General features: G+C 40.2%; 1 protein-coding gene across 4 annotated transcripts in view; it reads left to right on the top strand.

Moving 5' to 3' along the window:
• Positions 1-27,130, top strand: part of myo18ab (myosin XVIIIA b) — a 112,656-nt gene that overhangs the window by 63,705 nt on the left and 21,821 nt on the right. For all 4 annotated transcript variants that reach the window (XM_062385156.1, XM_062385157.1, XM_062385154.1 and 1 more), the window contains exons 21-34: positions 1,595-1,723; positions 9,624-9,767; positions 10,131-10,220; positions 10,488-10,607; positions 13,738-13,849; positions 14,336-14,463; positions 14,689-14,843; positions 15,215-15,338; positions 16,865-16,972; positions 17,146-17,238; positions 18,313-18,423; positions 19,297-19,401; positions 19,790-19,936; positions 20,792-20,905. In XM_062385156.1, coding sequence (XP_062241140.1) covers positions 1,595-1,723; positions 9,624-9,767; positions 10,131-10,220; positions 10,488-10,607; positions 13,738-13,849; positions 14,336-14,463; positions 14,689-14,843; positions 15,215-15,338; positions 16,865-16,972; positions 17,146-17,238; positions 18,313-18,423; positions 19,297-19,401; positions 19,790-19,936; positions 20,792-20,905 — 1,680 coding nt within the window. The remainder of the gene's footprint in view (positions 1-1,594; positions 1,724-9,623; positions 9,768-10,130; positions 10,221-10,487; positions 10,608-13,737; positions 13,850-14,335; positions 14,464-14,688; positions 14,844-15,214; positions 15,339-16,864; positions 16,973-17,145; positions 17,239-18,312; positions 18,424-19,296; positions 19,402-19,789; positions 19,937-20,791; positions 20,906-27,130) is intronic.

Raw genomic sequence — 27,130 nt, 5'->3', positions numbered from 1 at the left:
CAGTGTTCTTAGATGGCCTATGCTACCCTGTCCTTTTTCATTACCTAGTGAATTCCTGCTGTCCTGGACATAAATGTGATAGTGGATTGCTTCTCATTTAAACTTTTCAAGACTTAGACTAATTCAACACATCATGAACAGTAATTGCTTTATTTTGCAGTTCCAACATGGTAGCATCAGCTTCCCCTCTGGAAAAACATTAATGGTAGAAATGCTCAGAGCAGAGCCAGGCTCACTTCACTTCCTGATGTTGTGTTCCTGCTCATCCAGGGTTTTTAACAGCAGCATTGTTAGTGGACCACTTAACTGATTTACCAAACAACTCAGTAATGTTAGCCACCAAGGCTATGACAGAAGTACCTCTAAAAAGAATACCACTGTTGGACTCCCTGACCAGCAGAAACCATTATTCCAACAACGTGGACGGGGTTTTGTTGAGGTTTGCTCACCTTATTTTGAACTGTTTGATAAATAGATTCAGAACCAGTAAATTCAGCTCTCAGACTAGTATAGCCGCAAACAACTACATGATCTGACTGATCCCATTTAATTTCAAATTTTTGCATTTGAAACACCTAATATTTGGGAAGTGTAAGTGAAAGTCTGATTCTCAAAACACTTACAGGCTAGGTTAATATTTACTGCACAATAAATCATTTTTGTGTAGAGGTGAAGTCACAAGGTCCACATGACATTTAAATAACAATCTTAATTCCAGGCCGTATTCCCAGTCATGCTTCCTCTTTCGCTCTGCCAGTTTTAAAAATTAAGAGTCAGAGTAAGGAACACTCACATCGTCTGAAGGACAAAGCATCCACAAACTCTGCTTAATGAATCTAGAGCTGCCAGCTAATTCAGGGGCTGAGGAGCTGAGGTGTCTGTCTCCAGACACAAATTATGTAGAAGGGGTTGGAGATATAATGACGTAGGTTTTTACAGGGGGCTCTGTGTCAGCCCATCTCCACATGAAATTCTTCCTCATTGGTATTCAAGAACTAGCACTGCTGCCCAAATCATCAGCAAAAGAGATGAAACACAGCAAAACCTTTTAGACAGGACTTAAATATAAAGCGGCCTCACAAAACAGGGCCTGAAAGAGGTGCTTGACACCAACCCACACAAAACCAACTTGTGCCCCCCTGTACTGAAACTCTGAGCCAGTCTGAGCCATGCTGAGGACATTTTAGAGATGGGGGAAATTGGCAGCATAGATGGTGAGGTGGAAAATAGTTTTAAGAGAAAAAGTTGACTTGAAATGTGTGGAAGTCATCGTATGAGCAAGCGGTGCAGGATATGAGGCTGATCCACTACAATTCCAGGTTAAGCAGGTTTTTAAAGTGAAAACACCAAAACTGGTAGTTGTGTAACCTGATCATTTTGGCATGGAGCTTTGGAGATGTTTTAAAATAGTCACTCTTTCAAGGATTTCAGGCAGGTTAAAAATCCTCCTAAACCCTAGCAAGTTTTACACAAGTACTCAAGATGTGATGCATGGTACAGTTAAGTCTTTGTTAAGCACAACAGAAGATGTCTTACCTTACTGACAAATGTTTTTCAGTTGCATGTTATCTGAACCTGTCTTTTCCTCCTGCAGGTCTTCTTCAGAGCAGGGATTCTATCCAAGCTGGAGGAGCAGCGGGACGTTAAGACCAGGAGGAACATCTCTCTGTTCCAGGCTGCCTGCAGGGGATACTTGGCCAGACAGGCCTTCAAGAAGAGGAAGGTAAGACTGTAGCACACAGTGGGTAGGATCCCATCAACATATCTGAAGGGTATTACGGTTTCTGTCTTTCCTTGTATATTATAGCAACCTCACTGTTCCTGCATGTCTACAATACAATTGAACCAATTTCAATCATTAGAAAAAGTTGATATGTGGTGGTACATGTATGCATATAACGGGAACCTTCATATACACAGACACAGAGTACTGAACACAACCTCAATCTACACAAAAAACAACAACAATGGGCTTTATAAAACGTGTGTTCACTGTTTTTTTAAGACTCTGTTTGCCATTTATTGTGTAATATTTGTGTGTAATTTGTGATGCTGCCTCATGAACTATAGAACAAATTAGAATAGCCCTTATTGGATTTCCCCCAGCTTTCCCCACTACATAGATAAGGTAATTAACATTAGTCATTGTCTCATGATATCTCTATAATGCTAGGAGGTAAGACAGAGTTGCATCTGTTGTGGCATTTGGACTTAAAGTTCTTAATTAACTGTTAGGGAATACTTATCTATGAATGGCCTTAGCAAAATACCAGATAAATCTTAAGAGAGCACAAAGCTGGCAGGCGTAAAATGATTTCCTCTGAGAGGAACTTCTGCTTCTTCCTCATTTCCTTGTCACCTCCACCTGCCCCCAGGTTCTCCTACCAGCTTAAGAATCACATACAATCGCAGCTTCAGATTTCTGCTCCCCAGTGATCAGCTGTCAATCTGCCACAGCAAGCCTGAATGAATGGACGGAGAGCTGCCAGACTGCTGCTTCTCTCTTGAGGCAGTTCACCACAGTGCTTATGTCTTCTTTACAGCATCTGTGCAGTTCTGTGCAAGCGCTTCAGAACCCCTGTGCAAATATCATACTAAGTTAGTATTCAAAGAAAAAATAATACTCCTGCAGCCGGCATACACTGAAATATTAGAATTTTTCAACTGCTAATGAACTTTTATTTCATGCATTTGGGAGGAAACCTGAAAAGTGTTTTTGCATATGTAAGGGTTGCCCCTTCTGCTCATTAAGAACCGAATTAACTCATATAGCCTTAAGTGACACATTTGGATGTGTGGGGCAGGTCAGGAACAGTCATTAAAATTTGTCAGCTGATAAAAATTCCAGAGCTGATAATCAGACCTTGTGGAAACACACTGCAACACTGGACACCTCCAGGCAATTGACTGATAAAGCTAATTGATCCCTACAAAGTAGGGGGTGGCTGTAAAAAGACATGAAAACTCTTCCAGCTTGAAATTTCCAACTGTCTGAAATGTCAAGGGGAACTGTAGAGGTCAAACAACAAAACCCTCAAAAATGTGCCTGCTAAGGACCTGCAGGAGGGTGGATCTGACACCGGTGTGGTGGTGCACTTTTTTCTCAATGGAAGAATCATCAGAAGGAAACTTTACCTCAGACCTCATCGCAATTGTCAACATCTGCAAAGCAACATCTGGATAAGTCAGTGTTGCTTTAGGAAATTAGTGTTGTGGACAGATGAAGTTAAGATTGAGTTCTTAGGTCAACATTAACCAAGGTGTGTTAAGACATTAGTGTCAATCAGGGTGTAAATGAAGCAACATTTGATGAAAACAAAAATGTGTGTGGCACGGCAATACATTGAACAGAAGGAAGAATGGATTCTGGATTCAAAATGCCCTGCGGTCAGCAAAGCAAGTGAAACTGAAAAAAGGCTGGACAATTATATAAAGTTATACCTCAGAATCCACCATGACCTAACTGCAATATATACAATAATAACTACAATATGGAATACAAGCTGGAGCTTTCTAGTCCCCCCCTGACCTGAACATTACTGAAAATCTGTGGGTAGATCTTAAACATGCTGTGTGTGCAGGACAGCTGGCTCCAAAAAGGGTTTTCAAGCTGTCTGCCAGCTTGAAAACCCTTATTAGGGTACACAACCCTTTGCTTATGCAAAAGAATGTTTTAATTTGACCCAAAGTGTGACAAGAAAGCTTTTGAAACAACATTCTATTTAGACGAAATTTACAGAGGGGACATTTAATTACATGATCTGGCTGGATTAGTCAACACCTCTTCTGATTACTACGGCTATTAAAGGCGCAATTAATCTACGTTCTAAAAGAGATGCATCGGTTTCAAATGATGTAACCATCGATTCCTATGCATCACACATTGGTCTTTTTGTTCAGCAACGCATCTAGACAGCGCATAGACGACAGTGTCTGACAACAGCCAACATGGGAATAGTGGAGGAGGTTTTGATCCAGTACCTCTGAAGAGTTTGTAGAATTCGACTTGAAACCAGCTCCATCGGCATAGTTGTGAGTGGATAATGAGTGAATTTTCATTTTCGGTGAACTATCCCTTTAAGATTCCCAGTCTGTTTTGCACAGCCATCTGGACTGACCAGCAGGAGTCACTAGTGCAAGGACAAGGACATAATCCCTCACTGGGTTCTGATTTCAAATCAAAGGTAGCACTTTGTGATGCAGGAAGGGGGCCTGCCTTCACTGATCCCTGGTGGTGGGCACATGCTTTTTGTCATTGTTGATGTGTTTACGAAAGACCATTGTGGTATTTCAGCTTCATTGGATGGTTCACAGTGAAAAGAAAATTGGTTTAAACCCCAAAGAGAGGCATTTACATTGTAGCCAAATGAGCTTTTTGGATGCTTTACAAGTTACCCTTGTAGACGACTTTGCAATTTTCTTCTTTCCACACAGAGTGTTTGTGTGCCTGTGTGTTTGTGTGTGTGTGTGTGTGTGTGTGTGCTTGTGTGTTTTCACCAGAGTGAACCTGACAAGTGGAAAACACAGCTGTCGTGCACTGACTTCCTCTTAAAGATGCCAGTGGGGATCTGTTGACTTTCTGTGTGTGTGTAACTTTACAGAAGTTTTGATGTTACTTGTGGAAGTTTTCTGTTGTGAATACACAGTTCATCCAGGACAGAGCTCTTGTGAGTGCATGTGTGCGTGCTTGCACACATGCATCTGTTTAGGTCCCTGTCCTGGTCTCATTATCATTTCAGTTTGTTCTCTCTTGCCAAACTGGGCTCAGGCCTGCCAACTAAAATTACTTTTCGAAGGCATTTGTGTTTCACTTAACTACTAGGTCTCCCCTGCAGGACTCCCTTTGAGCCTCATCTCTTGGGGTATATAGTAATCTCTTGTAATTGATGTCACTTGGAATTTGGTTTATTTCTCTGTTACCACTGAAAGCAACTAGTAGCTAAGGTTGTTAGAACAATATGTTTAATCTGTTACCTTATTTGAGATAAGCAAGATGACATCACTTTAACATCACATGGGTTATTTAAAGACCCTGTGAAATGGATGACAGTGTGTTAACTGATTTGGTAGATGTATGTGTGTCTGGTAAATACACTTAGATATGGAGGGAACTGGCATGGATATTATGGGCGTTTACTTTAGCCAATTACACTAATTGTCCATCACGCCCCTGTGACCTCTGTTTGCTTCTCCGAGTCCTTTGTGGACGGATGGAGCGGACGGACACTTTTTAATTTATAGTTCTACAAACCTTTTTGTTCCGAAAACAATTCACCGCCAGAACAGTAGTTGGCGCAACGGAAGTCGAGCTTAGAGAAGCCTACCTCATGAGGTATATAGAAGAAGTCCACGCTGGTTTATTTACGTCCCTCCGGCTCCTCACACACAGTGAACGATGGCAACTAACAGAAAAAGGTTGTTGATGACGCAACAGTTTTTGCTGAAATAAAGTGACACCCAGTGGGTCATAATGCTTATGTTAGCATGTTTTAGCGCAGCGGTACCCGGTCTTGTTTCCAAACTGCGTTGCTAATTCAACAGCTGCAACAGCTTGAAGCTACACGGAGGCAGCTGTCTTCCCGCCCAGCTTCCACACACAGTCAGCACGGACACCCGATACTAACTACTACCAAGTGTTTGCTTCTAACCTGACGATGTTTGAGAAACAGTGTCATGACAGCCGTGGGATTAAAGTCAAAGGGTTTTTGCGCTGTTCCCACCGCAGTTAGCATCGGGGCTAGCCCGTTAGCCCCGTTATGAAAATTCGTTATAACCGTATGTGACCGTACACAAATGTCGTAAGTGCTCTAACCAGCCACCGTCAGCCGGACAACGCCGCTGGCTTAACACACTTGTCGCATTAATCATAGAGTCGTAGTTGTGATTAAGGTTTATTTTGATTTAGGGAATGAAACAGGAAGATTGAGGTCCCGAAACGATGTCGTCCCGAAACGCTTGCGTTAGCGGACCAATCACAGCCAAGGGTTATCCATGGGCTCTCCGCCATGCCGACATGTAGTTAGAAAAATCAGAGCTGCAAGAAAAGGTCTCCGAGGAGCCCCGGAGAGGCCTTCTCGGCGTTCCACAGCGGAGAAGGCGGTCCTATCTGTCCGTGTCCGTCAAAACGGAGAAGCATACATTGGCCTAACTTGCAGCTCAACATGGACCTTCGACTGCTGATACAACCAATGAAGCGCACAGTGAAGGTCTCACGCACTGGTTAAGAATTAAGTAACATGGAGAATATCAGCCAATATTTCAAAAGTATGAGTCCACATTAATATCTCACATAAATCCAGAAAAAAAATTATTAGATTCTGAAACATTTAAAACTGGAATTTCATGTAAAACAATGACTATTTTAGATTCTACAATAGCGCTTGGTCAATCCTGGCATTTTAGGTACAATTTGGGTGATTGTCTATCGTAACTAAAATTGTGTTTGGGTTAGGGTTAGGGTTAACTTAGATCAAATATCAGTGTCCTCTGAATTCCCCTTTGTGTTTTATTGGAAACTTCCAATCCAGTGTGGCACTGTTTGTCTAGTGCAGATATATCGCAAAAATAGAGCCGTCTTAGTATATCTGCATTCACAAAATGTCCCTGGTTACCTCATCATGTTTTTTCATCTGACTAATGCTGTGAAGACAGGAGCCTGGCAGCTAAATATACATTCATTCTAATATTTATGTATGCCAGATATTGTCTGTAATGTCTGGACATTCATATTCTGAAGTGCTCCTAAAAAAACTGATAATAGTACTTTCTTGACTCTTTGCCAAATCAGGATTTCCTCTTCAAAGTTGATCTGTATGAATCTACCCTGTTGTTGATAGGGTAAGGGTTTGTCAAATTTGGACTTATAAAATGTTGGTATATAAAGATGGATGATATGATAGCTTCCAAAAGTGAAACCAAAATGCTTACAACCTGCAGTAAAGGTTTTAAACCCCATTCCCTACAAGTTCGCAGGTGAGATCTGGATTTAACTAAAGCTGATTTCTTATCAACAAAAGCTTGCAAATCTCATAGTTTACAATTTGGCTTCAGCCATGTATGGCACACCTTTTTAAATTTTAAGATATCTGTTTTCTTTTTACATGCATTGTGTGTTAGAAAGTCCTCATCATTCCACCCGGTTGCGGTGAATTTTCCGGACATTATCCTGGTGTATTCTCACATTGGCCCACTCTGACATTCTCTGGAATTTACATTAGACGATCTGCAATTCTTTTACTTGAGGGCTGGCGGGGAAAGCTCCAGAGGAAAGTCCGAAACCACTGATTCGGACGTTTGGGTTCTCAGGTATCACCCCTATGGATAATTTCAGGACAGTAGTCAGAGTTCAGTGCTGAATGTCTGAAAGCACCTTAATGATGATTAATAGGTCTGGTAGATGTATTGGTTGGACTGCAATGCTCTGGCTCCACGATCACTATTGCGAAGGTGCTGAAATGACCAGTACAAGATGAAGCTCACAGGTCGGGGATTTGGCTTAAATTTATACTGTGGAAGTAAAGATGTGTGGTCCATTTTTATAAACAGTAACTGGACTTAAAGATTAAAAATTTAATTGGTTTTGTGCTAACTCTTGCTTTTGTGGAAATAAACGTCCATATAGAGAGGTCGTTTTAAATAAGCTTGTTCCATCTTTTTATCACCACAACACAAATTCAATTAGTTTATTCCTCCATCTAGTCTGTTTGCCTACTTTAGGGAACCATCCCGTCCCCCCTTCCTTAACCCCCCCCCCCCCCCCCGCCAGGGGGAGCAGTGTTCAAAGCACTCCAGGAAATAAATGAGAAGTAGAAAGAAAAGAATGGAGAAGGAAGTAAAGCTCGGAGAAAGAGAGACTGTGCCTCGCCATGCGGGAATAGACAAATAGAAAGAGATCTGCCGGCTGCTTTGATGGCCTGCAGTCTCGCTCTCTCCTCTCTCTCTTTGTTCTCATGGAGGAACAGTTGAGAGTGAAGGAGCATTGGGTATTCCACCGAAAGATCTTGTCGAACTGTCGCTGATTTCTACAATCAGGCCCAGGCATACTTTACTGTAGAGCGCAATCTGTTCCTGTATTGTTTAATGAATGGCTTTCCAGATTACCTGCGTTTTTAGAAAATGTCTCTTAATGCCTGTTCTACACGCTGCCAGCGTATCATTGATGGTTTGATTTGTGCTTGAAACATGAACAGCCTGTCTGACAAACAACCATCATTCAAACCTCAAGTGCATACATGCAAAAGTGAAGGATTCAACTGATAAATTTGATTAATGTTTGATCATAAAGAGCTGGCGACTGCTGAGGAATCCTCTCCTTGTTCATGTTATTGGGCGTCACTCATTTTTAACTAAATTGAGACATGATATTTGATCTTATTTTGGAGGAGCAGCATATAAATCTGGACAAACAGTGAGGTTGGACTGTTTACCCGCTTATAAATATAAAGAGCAAAAGATATTCAAAATGCAAATGTAAAAAAGGGGCTACAATAAATCCACTTACCTCCACTTAGTTATCAGAGTCGGGAACTGTGCATTGAAAAAAAACTTTATCAAATAATTAATTTCTCTGCCATGTACAAAGTCAGCCAATACATTGTTGTCTGAGAAGCTGCTTTCACTTGTCCTAATGCCTTTCTTGGTGATGATTTAAAGACACCATTAAGCTCCACTAATGGTCATAAAGAAAAAGTCCCACCACAGTCTGTCATCTGGACTTCCTCAACAGTCTGGCCATCTTAAGTTATGCTTCCTTGTTCATGTCACTGCAGAAAGCCCACTGGAGATTTCCCCCAAACTTATGGTTTAATAGGAAGTTGAGGTGTGTGAAGAATCAAACCATTTCACTGACATTTTTGTAAGATTTAGTATTACTTTTGCTTGTGGATTCATGGTTTATAACAGGGAAGTCTGCACCTGCACATCTGTGAAGCGCTCATACACTGGACCTCACCATACAAAACTGTAGGAATTGTACATTATTTTTCATTAAAAAGACATGAAGGTTAAGCTGCATTCTTTGGACATGCTCACAGTGACTTGACTAATGGAGAATATAAAAGATTGCTGCAAAACATTTCTCATTAGTCGCAGCCAATTTACTTCAGTTACACCACATTGGGATAATTTCCCTTCTTTCACGGCAAACAGCTGTGGCTCAGTGTCTTATTGTCTTCTGTGCAGTGCAGGCTGTGCACCATGCTGACGTGGTGGAGAGGGAGCTGGAAACTGAGAGCTTTGAAAGAAAGACTGTTCATTTGGGTTGTGGGGCTTGTGTATCCACCCTAAGTTTGAGAGATGGATGAAGGACGTTCAGAAAATCAGATGCTTCACGAAGGACATATTATATATCTCGTTTCACAATATGTCACTATGCCACTTTCTTTTTCAATATTAATTTAGTTTACTTATCGACCTGAATCACATTTTCTCATTTGAGGCGAAGTCAAATAACAAATATTTTGTCAGTGTCTGATATCACTATCACTAATATCACTTCTATAGACACATCAGCACATGGGGAAACCAGTAATGTTGGTTTGATAACAGTTACTCACCCAGTTTTCAATTCTGTGTTCTTCCTCTGCCTAATATTGTTGTGCTTGTGTCTGTGTTTGTGTTGACAGATTCAGTATTTGGCCATCCGCTGCATCCAGAAGAACATAAAGAAGAATCGTGGTGTGAAATTTTGGCCTTGGTGGAAGCTCTTCACCACCGTCAGACCTCTGATAGAGGTGCAGCTCACTGAGGAACAGATCCGCGGGAAGGACGTACGTATTCACACACACACTAACACGCACACACACCACACACCACACATCATTGACGTTATATATTTCCTTGCTCCTTACCCTACCCTTAACCCTCACAATGCCCAACCCAAATCTAAAAGCAACTTTTGGTTTGAGCATTTTGGTCCTTACAAGTATAGTGGGCCACGAAGGTAGTAAAGGTAGTAAAACAAATCAATGCACAGACACACATTCTATTGTGAAATATGTGAGAGAGATTTCAGAGGTAACGGTAAGCAACACATATAAGTACACCTCTACAATACCCGTATGTATACAATTACCTTATGTGTTGATTGGCTCACTTTATCTGCTGTACTGTTTGTGTGTGTTCACCCTCAGGAAGAGATCCAGCAGCTGAAGCAGAAGCTGGAGAAGGTGGAGAAAGAGAGGAATGAGCTGAGACTCAACAGTGACCGCCTTGAGAGCCGGGTAAACACAGGAGCACACAGAATTGTAGACAGAAGATCATTTAGCTCATGCCCAAGAATAATGTTTGAATTTTGAGAGTAAAGTAAAGATTCCCCAAAAAACGCATTGAATAAAAGTATATCCTTTTTTTATTTATTTATTGTCTTTAAAAGGGACCATGTAAAAGTAGCAAAATTTGCTTTAAACAAATGAAAATACATACGACATTTTCAAATCAATACTAATAAAATGTACTTTCTGCATGTGTGCGTGTGTGTGTTGCATCAGATCTCAGAGCTGTCGTCAGAGCTGGCTGATGAGCGGAACACCGGGGAGTCTGCCTCCCAGCTGCTGGAGACTGAAACTTCTGAGAGACTGCGTCTGGAGAGGGACACGAAGGACCTGCAGGTAGAGACGCACACACACACTAACACACACACACACCTCGCCTGGTGCATGGTGGAGTTTCAGTTTTGCCAAGGGGCATTTCAATCTAGTTTTCCTTGCAATCACAAGCACAGACCTTCAGAAGGAAATCAACATTTGGGTTGCCGTACTGGTTTGATGTGTTAGCTTGACCGTATTGAGACCGAGGACTTGAGTTTGAATTCCTGTTGGAGTTCAACTCTAATAAATCAAGGTGTTTGATTCTTATATGGGTGTTATGTCTCCACCCACTCAGATGCAGGGTACTCTTGACTATTGACATAATGTGGGACAACTGTGTGGCCATGTGATGAAAGCAGAACATGTAAAGATATGATCGAAACTGGCCACACCTCTGTTACAGTGATAAACCACTTACAAAATATAATATGTGAACCCTGTGATTACTTTTTTTTTCCTGAACTGATTTAATTTTCTTGCCTAATATTGATGGGGAACAGTAGTGCCCTACTAATAGCAAACTTTGTAATCTTGTCATCAAATTGGGTTCATCAAGTCTATTATGGATGGATTCTTGTAAAACATATTTAAACTCTAAAATGTTATGATTAATGAAAGCAGTTCTACCAAAGGACTTGTTTGATTTCATTAAGACCTAAGAAGTGTGTGTTATTGTGAGGTGCAGTGCTCTTATTGCATTTATTTGTCAACAGACAAAGACAGTCAAAGTGTTAGAGGACCAAAACAATTAGAAGATATTAATATAGCTGCCATCATGGCAGGAAGCAAAAGCAGTTCATTTCTAATATGAGAGGAAGCAAAAGGACATATTGGTCATGGAGATATTGAATTATTTTCCCCTTCATGGTTTTCCTGGCTTGTGTTTCCCTGCTGATTGGGAGATAGAAGGAGCTGGATGAAAATAGACCCACAATAAAATTACACACAGCTGCCAAAAGAACGTCCACAACCATTTTGTAAAAGATAAATGATTACAGCAACCATTAACTCTGTCAATGTAGTTTATACCTGACATGTACATTTACTGATGATATGAGTATGAAAAAAATCATACATAATTCTACAAAAATTCTGATCAGCAACTGTTGCACTAACAACTCCAACAGTTACAGAAGCTAAATGACCTTCATGAATACATGGACACAGCCTGTTTCCAATCTTTACCCTGTTTTACATGGCATTCTTGTCTCTTGCTCTCTCTACCCCCTACATCTACACACACACCCACACACACAAACTTTGACAGCTGTAATTTTGGAATCATATTGTCAGGCTATTTCTCCACCACTATCCTCCCTGTGCTCTCTTGTTCCATGTAGTTCCCTATTTGACATCCTGACATGATTTTTTCACTATTTTCATTTTGAGGGCATTGGAATAGATTCTTCCACTCATTGCTTGAATAGCCATACGCATGGGCAGACTTCAAGTGGCCTGTCTTATAGAATCAACTAGTCCTTTTCCTCTGTTTGTCTGAGAGAGAGGCACAACATGGCCATCTGGGTATTTAACACAGAGGAACATTCTGAACTGAAATAGACCTGTGTTTTATTTATTTGCATTCCTATTAATCCTGGGACACAGGTTGTTGTCTCTTTGATACCACATTGGATGTGGCCATCACAGTGTATGGTGTTTTGATCATCATCATTTTGCACCGAGGGTCTACAGCTGCCAGCTGCCCTGTCTGCATTTTCCAAAACATAGCAGAACATTGTTATTGGATCAGCATAGGACTTTAACAAAACTCCAGTCCACTCATGTGTTGATCATAAAAACATATTCAAACAAGATAGGGTGAAATGACTAAATAAGTCCTTTATTTAAAGAAAAGTCTCCAAAAGATTAAAAAACAACTTATAAAACCTCTCACAAAACAAGGATAACAAATGGAATTTTAATGAAAAGTCAAGTCTGAGATGGAAACAATTCAAACCTGTCACATTATGACTGCAGGTACATTCAACTGTCTTGAATGCTCTTCAAGCCAATATCACCATTGATTGCGTCAAGGAATCTACTAATGATAAAAATAATAAGAAAAACGTTAGGACGTTACTCACTGACAAATTGAACTTGGGTCACCTAGGGACGGATAAAGCTAGCAAGCTATCTACTCCTTCAAGCCAACCAGGGCCTAATATTGAGAGATTTCTTTTGTTTTAAGGACTAACTTGCAAGAAAAAGTAGAAAAAAAGAAAGAAAAAAGATCAGCCATCCTCTTCAATGACAGAAGTGAACCCAACAGTCACTCTTAACAGAGCTTCAGAAGATTTCTTCAGAAGAGTGAGAATCTGCTGGAAGGATAACTATCCCAGCAGCACTCCATCAATCAGGCCTTTATGGCAGAGTGTTAGAGAGAAGACACTTTTGAGTCTAGAGTTTGTCGTAGCCTGCTGGGAGTTTAGCAAAATATATTTAAAGGACCAGGGGAGCACGAGAAAAAACATTCACTGAGACGAAGTATCAGGCTCTGGACCTTACGTTTGTGAATGTGAGATGTGAGTTTTTGATTTATAACAATTTGTCATGGATTAGATTTAGACTAATGGGCAAACATTTCATTTCAATCAGTGTAAAATACAACACAAGGGGAGTCTGCAAAAAGTTAGTGGGACTCAAGAGACTGAGAAACGAACATAAACGTTAAGGATTTAAAAGTTCTAATGTATAAAAATTCAAACCCTTTGAAGGCCTGATGTGCAATAAAACTGTTCAACCTTTCCTACACCTGCCTAAACTACTTGACTACCATACATTTTGTTATAGCTGACTTGTATTATATTATTACTAGTGCACAGAAATTATGTTAAAAAAAAACCTTTCAAATTCAATCAATTCAACTGTTTCTTTCAAATCCAATTTAGATGTACTCTTAAAAGTCCCTGTCATCAGACTGAGACTTCCAACTGCCCTAGGCCACAATAATCATTCATGATGGGACTGACTGTAATCTGAGTTTTCCCCATCAGCCCTGATTTCTTCTGTGCTCCTCTTTGAATTACTCTGGTCCAGATTAGGATGAATGTGTATCTGTTTCGGGCCAAAAGCATGAAAACCTGAACATTTACTGTTAGAAACAAATATGTTCACATTGTAATTGAAACCGCTTCTTCTTTTCTTCCATTAGACCAAGTTTGACGGCATGACGAAACAGATGGAGTCGATGGAGATGGAGGTGATGGAGGCTCGTCTCATCAGGGCTTCTGAGCTCAACGGAGAGATGGACGATGACGACACAGGTCGGACACACACACACTTTCTCTGGTCTATAAATCCTCTTTGATGAATAGTTTATTATAAATTGATCTAAATATTCCAGCAGATTCAGTGCATAATTGTTAAATGGCACTTTAATGCGGCAGGAAATAATAGGATTAGCAGTTTACATAGGCCGAATGGGGATTATGAGTAATTTTATATATAAAAAAAGTTTTAAAAACGTTTATTTTTCACAAATTGCACCCTGAGTTCATATCCTGAGCCATAATTCTGAAGATCTACTTCTCCCTTCCTTTGTACTGACTAAGCAGCAAATTATGCTGGTATCATATAATGTAGAATTAATAATAAATTACAACTCAGATTAGTAGGAATTGATCATCTCCTACCGAAATATTTGTACAAAAAAAAAAATTGTGTTGAAAATACTTGATTATTACAATCAATCATATTGAGATATGAAGCAAAGGAAGCTAAAGCAGACTGTGAACATGCTGATGTGACAGGAGGAGAATGGAGGTTGAAGTATGAGCGAGCCATCAGAGAGATTGAGTTCACCAAGAAGCGACTGCAGCAGGAGTTTGAAGACAAGCTGGAGGTGGAGCAGCAGAACAAGCGGCAGCTGGAGAGGAGGGTGTGTAGACACACTGATACACAACTTCTATTTTAAATGTATTATTCAATCATCCTATCACAACTCCAAACTACTGACAACAATGCCACTTTTTTTTTTATCTGATTTAGAAATCATGTATTTTCATCAACATCTTATTACATGTATTGGCCTGACTGTGTTCGGGCTTTCACAGCTCCCAGATCCCCTTAATTTTTTTTTGTGTGTGTCTGTGCGATTGTGCAGATCAGCGACCTGCAGGCCGACAACGAGGAGTCCCAGCGAAACGTCCAGCAGCTGAAGAAAAAGACCCAGCGACTGACGGCTGAACTGCAGGACACCAAACTGCACCTGGAGGGCCAGCAGAGCCGCAACCACGACCTGGAGAAGAAGCAGAGAAAGTCAGTGCACACACACAGTCATATGTGACTGCACACAATTGTAATGCTTTGTTAGACGTTTTCCCACGTACTGAGCGGGATCCAGCTGTGTTGCTATAGTAACAATTATGGTACAGACAAGACTGGGGGTCATTTGTTGTACTGCTTAACTGTGTGCGTGCGTGCGTGCGTGTTTGTCAAGGGACATGCTCTTTAGCTGCACGTTGCTGTATGTTGGCTAATGTGCTATGTCGATACACACCTTTGTCTCACCTTTGAATTCTTCTTCTCAAATCATCTCTCATCAGATTGGCAGTAGTTGTGTATCATTAGAGTGTTTAGACAGAGTTGTTCAGCGCAGTGTGGGACCATGGGTATCTGTTTGTGTGCAGGTTCGACAGCGAGCTGAGTGGTGCCCAGGAGGAGGTGCAGAGGGAGAAGACCCTGAGGGAGAAACTGGCCCGAGAAAAGGACTTGCTGGCAGGAGAGGCGTTCAGCCTCCGACAGCAACTGGAGGTCTGTGTCTGTGTGTGTCCGGCTTGTGTCACCAAACTTAGATAAAGAAACCTAGATATTTTGATGTAGGGATTTTCCTCTGTGCTGTGTAAAGTTTTATTTTCATGCCTGGCGAAACCTAATGTGATACCACCGATTTTTAATACTAAAGGCTCCATAAATAATGCCTGTATTACAGCCTATAATGTGTGCACACACACTTTCTAGTTGCTCTGACTAGAAATAATAATAATAATGTACTGAATCCAGTAAGTTTTTTAATGCGCCCTATAGATTGGACATTTACACATTGTAGAATTTGGCCTCAATGTGTGAAGAGAAGAAACAAGCGCTCTTTAAGTGAATGAACTTTAAGATAGTTCATTCACATTTAGTTTTATTACGTCAACAAGTATCCATTTAATAAATCAGAAGTCCAATCTCACACTGTCTCCTTCAGCATATTTATATTATATTATCCAACCAGCTTTATGCATAAATAAGGACACATTTGCTTGCCTAAACTAACGTAATCAACACTGAGTTCTCTGTGTGGGAGATATTAGATAATAATCTATTATCTATTCTATTACTTTTATGCATAGTAGCTGTTAAACATTGCATCTTTCTATGTTAAACATGAGGTAAGCAGGTAACAAGCACATTGTTTTGAAATATGTGATTAAAAGCACAAGCATCAAAGTTCACAACAGACATGATAAGATTCAAGACTTTATTTATCATGTGCACAACGATGAAATGCTTGGGTCACAGCATTAGAAAGGAACAGTCGGGTGCACACACAGTGAGGTGCCTGGGCCGACTTCCATCCGATGACCTTGTACTCGCAGGGTGCTTTCCGCTCTGCTTATTCCTCCCACCTTCGCTCCTCTGACCCTGAAATTGATCTAGATCCCCTGTCATCTGTGGAGAGAGAAGGCTTTTGATGTGTGGAATTTTGTGAAGAGGGAATTCAATTTGAAACCTGTTAAAAATGGTTCGGTCTATTTTCTAAATGGAAAATCACAGACCTTAATTTGCTCAAAAGATGCAGAATAATCCATAAAAATTAAGGGGAAAGGAATTTTACCTCTAATAGAAATATAACAATACCATTAATTCAGCTGAGGTGACAAAACAATACCAAGAGGGTCCCAGTACCTCTTGTGCTGGGAACCCTAAAAATACACAACAATAATATGAGAATACAAGCTACTGATGGTAAACCTGCAAACGTGTGTGTGTGTGTGTGTGTGTGTGTGTGTGTGTGTGTGTGTGTGTGTGTGTGTGTGTGTGTGTGTGTGTGTGTGTGTGTGTGTGTGTGTGTGTGTGTGTGTGTGTGTGTGTGTGTGTGTGTGTGTGTGTGTGTGTGTGTGTGTGTGTGTGTGTGGCTGTGTGGCTGTGTGGCTGTGTGTGGCTACCTGCTGGGCTGAATAAATATTTGCTCACATATACGGTTGTGTATGTCTGTTCCTGCTCCTTGTTCATACTGTAATCCCCTGACATTTCCTTCCTGTCTGCTCCAACTGTAACCATCTGTCCTGCAGGACAAGGACCTGGAGGTGTGTGCAGTCAACCTGAAACTTGACCAGCTGGAGGCCGAGCTACAGGACCTCAATTCCCAGGAGTCCAAAGATGAAGCATCACTGTCCAAGGTCTTCTTCCTTTCTTCTTCTCCTTTTCATGATGATTTTTTGTGTTATAGTCGTATTACTACTGTATCCATCCATCCATTAGATACACTGCTTATCATTTGAGGGTCGTGGGGGGGCTGAACCCAATCTACTTATTATATGTATTTATTATTATTTATATATTTATTATTCAGGTAAAGAAGCAGCTTCGTGACTTGGAGGCCAAGGTGAAGGACCAGGAGGAGGAGCTAGATGAGCAGGCCGGCTCCATCCAGATGTTAGAACAGGTACAGACAAACCACGTGCTCTGATCACAGAAAAGCTGCATTTGTTGATCAAAGTTGCTTATTTACATACCCATAAAAAAAAGAAAAAAGACACATTACTACCTATTGTCTTAGTCATTTCTGTTTGTATAATGATTACAAAACAAGATGAGACCTGTTAGTTAGAGAGCATTGGAGGTGTGAATTTAGAAATAACCGGGCTATCCATTTCCACATGCTTCTGGTCTTTGTGCTAAGATAAGCTAAGCACATCCTTTTCAACCTGTCTCAACAGACCAGAGGTTGATTTTCACCGTTTCACTCTTATAATAAATGATGCGAATGCTGAAGGAATCTTTCAAGCATTCAGTGGGTGAGATGTTAGAAAGTACCAGAATTTGTCGACAGAAATTCACCAGAAAAGACACTTGAAGAGCAGCACCATGTCTCAGGAGGGATGGAACGAGCTCTCCATGATGCTGTCTTTGACGCAATCAAAGATACCAGATATCTTCATAGAGACTTACACATAGCAGCCATTGGGAGTTAATTATATTGGCCCCTGACTGCCTCTGATATCAGAGGAGTTACAAACATCAATCGATATCCTACTGACTGCATGCAGAGCAGGATCTTCCACAGCTCGCCAATGGGAGCAGTAGGGGAGAAAAACTAAATGTAGTTTGTCAGAGATATGTCGGGCATATTCTAAAAGAACATGGAGTTCAAACCCTGGCTCCTTTCCACCCCCATGCAACTGAGCGTGAAGTGGATGTGAACGCCTGATTGTTGGTTACAGAAGTGGTCACACACAGGAGCCAGTCCAGTATCAGAAAGGTGGAACTTAAGTCTGACATCAGCACTTATTCCAAACAGCAGAAGTGACATTTGCCTACCCTTATTGGATTGTCTCAGAGCAGTTTTCAGTAGAATTGTTTCTTTTCTGGCTGATGTTAATTCTGACACTTCTTTTGCATGAAAGGAGAATGTAATTTGGCAAATGTAGAGACTTTCTGAAAAGGTCTGTTCAGCCCTGGTTGTTCTTTCCACCCATTAGTCATCGCACAGCGTTTAATATCTGTTTTTCTTTAAAAGGCCAAGCTGCGTCTGGAGATGGAGATGGAGCGCTTGCGCCAAACCCATTCCAAGGAGATCGAGAGCAAAGACGATGAGGTGGAGGAGATCAGACAGTCATGCAACAAGAAGGTAAAGTTTATTTTAGATTTGAATACACTTAATACTCTGTATAATCTGTGTTGCTGTCCAGAGAGAGAGAAACATGGAGACAACAAACAGTTAGGAAGTGAAACAATTATAAACTTGTTGTCAGAGTGGGTAAAGCTCTTATATCTGTACAGTAATGTTTATATTCTAGTTTTTAGGATTTAACAAAAACTATATTTCATGACTTAATCTTTTTTTATTCAGTCTTTAATCTTATGTGTTATATTAAGCCATTTTTTAATGAACTCCGGAGAATGTTCAAACAATTTGGTCTGGTATTTCTCCGGAGTTCACCTTTTCCACATGAACTACACAGAAGGAGATTCTTTGCTTAAGATGCAGAAATCTCCAGGGTGTTCAGGGGATTAGCACTGTTTTGTATTGATTTGCTATGTGCTGACAACTCATCACTGGCTTCCACAATCCAGCCCTCATTAGCCCACATATAATAAGGTTTTTCCTATTCTGATGCAAACTGGGAATATTGGACATCTCGACATGCTGTCTACCTGTGACATTTACACAGGGATTTATATATTTATTACTGATCTTTGATTGATTTCTTCTGAATAGATAATTGGGGCTAAATGCAAACACAAGCTTCCGTAGACTGGACAGTGTTACAACAGATACATTTTTAGAAACAATAACATTTTCGTTTTCAATATCTCACAAATCTGCTAGATACTTTTCCTCTTCATGTGACAGTAATAATAATGAAAGATCATTGTCATAGGTCAGCAGTTTAGTGTGCACTATGTATGTTCTTGTATGTGATCAGATAAAAGACAGATAAGGTTACTCATTTCTGTGTGTGCATGTGTTTTGTATGCTTGTGTGTGTGTGTGTGTTTAGCTGAAGCAAATGGAGGTTCAGCTTGAGGAAGAGTACGATGAGAAGCAAAAGGTGCTGAAAGAGAAGAGAGAGCTGGAGTCAAAGCTTCTATCCGCAAAGGACAAGGTAACTACACCAAACACAATGTGATGGATCCAAGTCCTGTTGAATCTTTACACACAGTCTATGTTTGGAACCAGAACAGAATCCTAGATAAAACATGAACCATTTTTAACAATATAGCAAATTGTGAATGTTGGGACTGCATACACTGCATGTATATCACCTATGCGTGCATAGCTTTAAATTAATAATTTATGTAGAGGTGGTATATTCGCCTTCCATCTATACAGTAAAACTAACTGAAAGGTAAACACTATATATACAATATATTTATATATATATATATATATATATATATATATATATATGCTTTTGAATGGTAAAATGAGTCCATGTCGTATTCATATTTTATCATTGGAGTTGTTGAAGCTCAGCTGTCTCTGTTTTCCAGGTGAGAAGTGGAGACATAGAGACTGAGAAGCGTTTGAGGAAGGACCTGAAAAGAACCAAGGCTCTTCTGGCTGATGCCCAGATCATGTTGGACCACATAAAGAACAATGCACCAAGCAAGAGGGAGATCGCCCAGCTCAAGAATCAGGTACGACCATGACGATACCAGTTTATGTGCAAACTATTACAACCACTGTCGGTCACATGCTCGAGATTTCTTTCCAAATTACAACTCCAAACTTGACTTGACTACAATTCTGTAGGAAGAAATAGAAATAGTTTGATGAGAAATATGCTTTAAACACAGCATTATTGTACCAAAAAATAATCTGACCTGCTGGGACATGCTGTATGACGGTTGTTGTTTGAGTGCCTCTCTCATGTCTGGGGGTTGACTGGATGAACAACGAGTCCGAATTTAAAAATATCTTGATTCACCATGAAAAAATTGGTGATTGCAGCAAGTTCGCATGAATCACTTGTACGCTGAAAGAAAATTTGGAGATGCAGCTTTTGTAAGCCACGCTCCAAACAGACTCATGCCTGATATACTGGTGAAGCTAGTTCAGTAAACGTCTTTGAAAGACCACACTCTTGTGGTTTTATATATTGTATCACCTTCTGTCTTTTCTGTTTTTATGTATTTTTTCCATTTACTTTATTTTATTTTATTTTTATCTTTTATTTCATTTTCTTTTAAATGTCATTTTAACATCTTCTTATTTTGCTTAAAATCTGTTCTTTTATATGAATTGCATTTACCCCAAACACAGCTTGTGAAATTACATCAAACTCTCCCATACCTCCCCAATGGAGACCTCACAGTTTGAAATTGGCCAGTGGACAGGATAACTGTGCTTTCGTTGATAACGCAAACAATCACCGTTGAATTTAACAACATCAATTGTGACCAGAATATATAATTTAACTGCCTGAACAACTAACTTCAAAATGTACATTTGTCGTAAAGATTCACTATCCTCGATTTCTCTGTCCATTCCAGCTGGAGGAGTCTGAGTTCACCTGTGCGTCCGCAGTTAAAGCTCGTAAGTCCATGGAGGTGGAGATTGAAGACCTACACGTCCAGATGGAGGACATCTCCAAAATGAAGCAGGCGGTCAGTACAGCTCTCTGCTTTTCAACCTCTCATTCTTGACAAGCTGCCTGGTGTGACGCAGCCACGGATGGCAGTTTTGATCAAGTTTATGGTTAAGTTTACTGCATGTCGTTGTTAAATAGGAGGAAGAAGCTAAAGCTGTCATGGCTTTTGGAAATGATTATCAGTGGTGTTCATGTAGGTTGGGTTTTTTAAGGCTTTTATAAGGATCTGCCATCTGTGGTGGCAGGAGGGCGGCAGTAGATATGTCAAAGCGGCGCCTTCAGCCTGAGATAAAGGGTTAGAGGACACATCTGTTCCCTCACAGCTCATCCTCTTACTCCCACTGTTCCTCATTTTCTGAAAGGGGGTGAGGTGAGGGGTTGGGGTATGTTGCTTATTTCCCTGCAAATATTACACATATTTATCTTTTTTCTTTACATCTGTAGTTTTTACTTTTATTTTTCTTTTCTTCTGATCTCCTTGTCTCCTTGCCTGTTTTAACCTTTACATTTTCTGTCCTTTTGACTTTTTCTTTTTTTTTTTTACTTCATTCTCTGTTCCCATGGCAATCTGGTTCCTTGGTTAGACAAACAGCCTTTTTCCTTCCTAACTCTTCTTTTTCCTGCTCTTCATATACACTCAATCATACTCTCTATCACTTTCACTCCTCCCTGTTGTATCCTTCCACCAAGTTTCATGGTAATCGGGTAATATATTTTTGCATAATCTTGCTTACAAACAACCAACCAAACAAGCCGACATACAAGTGGTCACAGGGGATAGCAAAACCATAGTTTCTGTCAAGTTTCCTTTTTTTTCCAAAGATAATACTGTTTAAAGTGTATTCAATTAATGAAGTATTTATTAAATATTTAAACGAAATATTATTTACATTTTACTTTGATGTTCTAATTTAGTCTGCCTCAACCCCTTTCTCTCCGACTGCATTTTACACCCAGCAAATTCACATTAGCTCCATGAGACGGCTTGAGAACTCCATCCGACTTTTTTAATATTTCTTTCTGACTCGCCTCCAAATCAGGGCCCCTTTCAATGTGCTGATTGCTGCATATATTACATATTACATAAAGGCAACACTGCAATTATGTACAAAAAATATTCTTATATTACAGTGTGGTTTATCGTAATGTTGGTAAAATGTTATAAGAGCGCTCACATACTTAAAAAGGCTTGCAGTGGAATTTCTACATGTACATAGACAATTACAGTTCCTTGAGAAAGTGCAGTGTTGTACTTTGTCTATTTCTTACTGCTAAACATTTTAAGTTAAACAACGCACTGAGGACTTGTTGGCTTTAGCTCAAACTTAACTTTGTTACTACTTTTTCCTGGAAGTGCATGTTGTCTACAAGTTTCTCTATCACACTCTCTCTCTCTCTTCATACATTTCTGTTGATACCCTCTTGGAGGATTTCCTTTGAAAATCTGTGTGTCTGTTTTCTCTTTTACTGTTTGTAGAAAGAACAAGTTTAAGCAGTTGTTACTAACTGTAATATATCTATATGGATTATAACAGTCCGTTAGCTATATGTATTTTACCTGTAAGAAAAATCCATAGTAGTAACAAGAGAACAACATTAACATTGCATCAGAATGTTCTACTTGTGTTGCAAAAAGGAGGCTTAACATTTTCAAAAAAGTTTGTTTCTTTATCATTTAAAGGAAACCACTGAATCGTCTGTCGTCAGTATTATTATTTAGTTGTGAAGAAAACGCACAGAGATACATCCCTTTAAAATATATTGGCTGCAGATGGAGGGCACTTGCTGTGGCTCAAATTTGGGCTCAGAAACTGTATGTTTGAATATAGTGTTTCAGGAAACTGCACAGAATTCAGATGCCGCCGTTCCAGGAGCTGTATGTGGGCAATTCATGGTTCGACGCTTATTTTTAGGATTAGTTGGCAAAGTTTGAAAATCTGCTGTCATTCTCTCCAATTTGTCCAGCTTGTCTTGGGGAGATGACAGTGAGCTCACATTATCTCAAGAGAGTTAACCATTAGTAGAGTTTATATTATTGAAAGCAACAACACAAACTAATGAACTAATTTGCCTCAGAGCCTGACTTCTTTTCTGTTTAGAGCATCGTACCTGTGCTTGTTAAAGTTTGGCTCTAGCTAACTGGACCTCAATAAATCTGAAAATCAAGAGAGGCAATTAAAGGGTTAGGGTTAGGGTTAGGGTTAGTCAAACCCAGACTGCCTGGGTCTGGGTTTGAATGCATCCTCCCAAGTGGCAAGGAGAAAAAAAAAAAAAAAACTGATCTTCCATATAAATCACCCAGAGGTGTGTAGAATGATGTCTCTACCTATACTAGAACACCTTTAAATACAGATTCGGTCATGGTGGTAGAGTGACCATTTGTCAGGATGAAAGACTGTAAGCTGAGACCACTATGTCGACCCTAGTTTATCATAAAAATCTAAGAAACACTGCTCCGGAGAATCCACACCAGTCTCAGCTTGTTTGACAGAATGTTTCACTGGCTGAAAGCAGAAGTGGACAGAAAGCACTGACCCAGCAGGCACAGAGGAGTGGGAACAAGAGGAGGAGAGAGAACCACCACTAAAGACAGACCCTGACTCTCAATGCAATTTCCTAACCCTGACCTTGTCCCTCAGCCTTGGCTTGAGATGACCCTTCACCTTCTCACACAGCCACTCTCCGAAACACAGACTTCCCCGGACTGACCCTTCATAGTACACACCGCCATAGTCTGTACCAGCCACGCCAGTACCACAGGTGGTGCTACCGATTGGTTCAATTTTAACTATACGAAGCCTATTGTCCCCCACAGTTGCAGCGACCTCAGCGAGACTCCCTCTACTGAGCATCTACCATTTAGAGGCTCCTTGAGCAAATTGTGTCTGTTATATATTATCTAAAAGGGCACTGATTTGTGAGCTGTTTGGCAAAAATGATGCGTGGAGAGTGAAAGTTGCGGCAATGAGGACGAGTTAAACTGAAATATTTCAGACATGTCAGCCACCTGAGCTTCTGAACATTCTGTTCAGTTATTTCTATCAATAAAGATTACAGAGAAATATTGCTGAGAAACAAAGTTATCGTCTTGTTGAGCTGCACGTACAGACATTCATGTAAAGTTCCAATGTTGTGGGACTAGTTAGTTGCAAAAAAAATAAAAAATAGATAAAATGTTTGTCCCTAGACATGGTGGTATTACTAGCACTAATGACTTAGACAGGCAACTCAAAGCACTTTATCCATCAAGTGAACGATCATGAGGAAAATGTTAGTTTGTGATGAAGCCTATGCTATTAATAGCTGAGATGGTAGGTGGAGGGACAGCACAGCTCATCACTTTGAATTAGCTTAATCTTTCATTACTAATTGACCGACAGCTTTGCAGCCGCATGTAACACCGTCCCCGACACCCCAACGGAACGTGAGGCTTCACAACTAGGATGAAATGACAATTCTCAAGTATCTGATGTTTGTTGCAAAGCCAAGCAGAACCTAAAAGGGATATGGGCCATGGATGAGCTAATCTCTGTATTTATATTTGGCTTCAATACTTGTTACTTGTTTCTTTAAATTACCTTGTACTTAAAATACTGTATTATCAATATCCCCATTAGCACATACTTCTTTAAAGTGACAGCAGAGAAGTTCGTCTCACCGTACTTGCTCTTGACCTATTTTGACCTTTTATTATTCTAGTGCTCTTGTGTTTGACTATCTATCTGTCTATCTGTCTATCTGTCTATCTGTCTATCTGTCTATCTGTCTATCTATCTATCTAAGTAAGTAAGTAATTCACTTTAGAAAAAAGAACAGACTCTGAAAAGGAAATGCAATTAAATTGTTTTCCCAGAACGTGAGGTCCCTTATGTAGAATAAACCTCCAGCAGAGATAAGAAGATGTGTGACCAGCTGTTTGTTTTAAGATGATGTCTTTGAGGATGACCTCTGTAGCGCACATCACGCTGCTGGGAAAGTAAACGGCTGTTAGACTTGATGATAGAAATAGTTATTGCATAAACTGAGGATTTTTCTTTGTATGATTCACCAGTGGCCACGTCAACAAAGACAATATCACGCAAATAGCATTTCTTTCTGATTGTCATCAATCTTTGGCGTTCTTCCACCATTCTCCTGGAATAATTGCAGTGTTTTGAGAAAATTGTCTCGCATGTATTTGAAAGGTTCATTTTTTCACTGACAGCCGCAGCAGTCTGAGAGGAAAACACAGATTGCACTGACAGCCTATTGTTAAATGTGTTTAATGACAGTTTGATGCTGCCGACTGGATCGTTTTTTTATGTGTGTGTTTTTTCCAAGCATCCATCACAATATCTTTCCCTACCGCACATAGCTGGAGCTGGGTTCATAGCTTTTATCAGCACTCGTTGAGGCTAAGGTTGGATTTAAAAAAAGATAGGGAGATGTATAAATGAATCTGCCCCAGATCTCGCACAGATATTTTTAGTCACTTAAGTAATTAAGTAATTTCACAGCAGTGGGTGGAATTATTAAAAGTTAATGCAAAATAACTTATTTACCTTCTGTATCCAAATCCATACAATTAAGAAGGCCTTGGATTCTGTGATTTTGGTTTAATCTACATCTTGTTTGGACTCGTTCTTAATGGGACGGATGCCAAAGTGTGAGCTCTGCCTGTCCCTGAATCCTCTCGTTTATCAACTGTGTGCAATAGGTTCATTAGCCTTTTCACACAGTCACATTACTCATCATTTATTAATCCATGCCCTGCACCACCAGCCTCCCTCCTTCTCTCCTTTATACATTATCCCCGTCATTACTGAAATAGAATTACTCCAGCACAGTCCCTCCCCTCTGCTGAAGGTAAGAGGCAGTCACTGCTAGTTCTTAACCTCTAATTGGATCTGGGTTATGACTGGGACCCTAACCTCTTTTGGGCCTTTGTTTCAAACCGTGACCATTTAGTCAAATTATACATCTAGAAACGGCTGAGATATTAAAGCGTAAAAACTAAAATGGGAGGAGAAACCGGATGGCACTTACCCCATTCAGTGGCATGAGGGCTAAGTTACAAGGTTTACCGAATATGAATGTGATGTAACTCATACGCTATGGCCGTTACAGTCAGATGATCTCAACCCAGATAATCACCTATGGGAGAGTTTGGTCCTATGTCCTGGACAGCTCTCTTACGACCGTCATTAAAACTCCACATGAGGGAATATCTTTCGGAGGTTGTGCTCAGTCTGGAAGCACACGGTGTCCGGGCATCTTACTAATAGCTCTTTTATACCAAAACCTGCAGGTTCATGCAGGTTATTAAACCCTGGTAAACCCACTAAGTAACCATTTTTTTTCTTTTTCATTGCCACTAGAGGAGTTTGCCTCTTTTTTTTCCTATAGCGTGTTTGCGCTTTCACCCTGGTTTCTCATGTCCATTAGTGCCGATCGTATAGCCACTTAAAAACGTGTCTATTGGTCAGATGACACGGGATTGAATGTCGATTAAATCCATTCCAACGGCAGACAAAATTCCAATGTTATTTTTTCCAACAGTAGAAAAGGGGTTCATACTTTATGATGGATTTCTCTAAATGTTATCACCGAGTCTATTAATGGAGGTGATGCAAGGAAAATGTATAGATATATATATAATGTAATTAGTGTTACCTTTTGTATTTCTTTGCAGCAGATATGCATTCTTTTGCGGTTGGACCGAGAAACAGTAATAAGCCGTCTGCGGAAATGTCATGCTGATAAATTACACAGTAACCATTCTACCTACCAATCTGAAACATCCTGCTCCAGTCTTGTTGTACTCTTGCTGCCACTATTAGCCATTATTATTTTTCAATGTGCGTCTACCAGCCTGTACCCGACTTCCTGGCACTTTCGATCTGCGCTGGAAGCAGTTGACCCGTTACAAGAGACTGTACCTGCTGGCAAACCAGAGCAGACTGGGCTTTGTAGTAACGGGGGGCCGGAGCTGAAACTATATATCAGCTATGACTCTAAGTTCTGGTCATGCATCATTGTAAATCACAGTCACTTGCAGCACAGTTAGTTTTTAGTTTTTGAGATTTACAGCTTTTGACAAGCAGGTCTTCTTTTCTATTCTGGTTGACTGTGATAAATTAAATTGTTTGTTTCTCCAACTGACAGGTAGATGCCGGACTGCAAATAATGCACTGAGTTGTGAATAATGCACACATCTTAGCACATTTTATTTGAACTACCTTCTTTATAGTGTTGTGTTCTG

This window comes from Platichthys flesus, chromosome 4 (genome assembly GCF_949316205.1).
Source record: "Platichthys flesus chromosome 4, fPlaFle2.1, whole genome shotgun sequence".
In the NCBI taxonomy this organism is placed as follows: domain Eukaryota; kingdom Metazoa; phylum Chordata; class Actinopteri; order Pleuronectiformes; family Pleuronectidae; genus Platichthys; species Platichthys flesus.
This window is presented reverse-complemented; position numbering and strand designations above follow the sequence as displayed.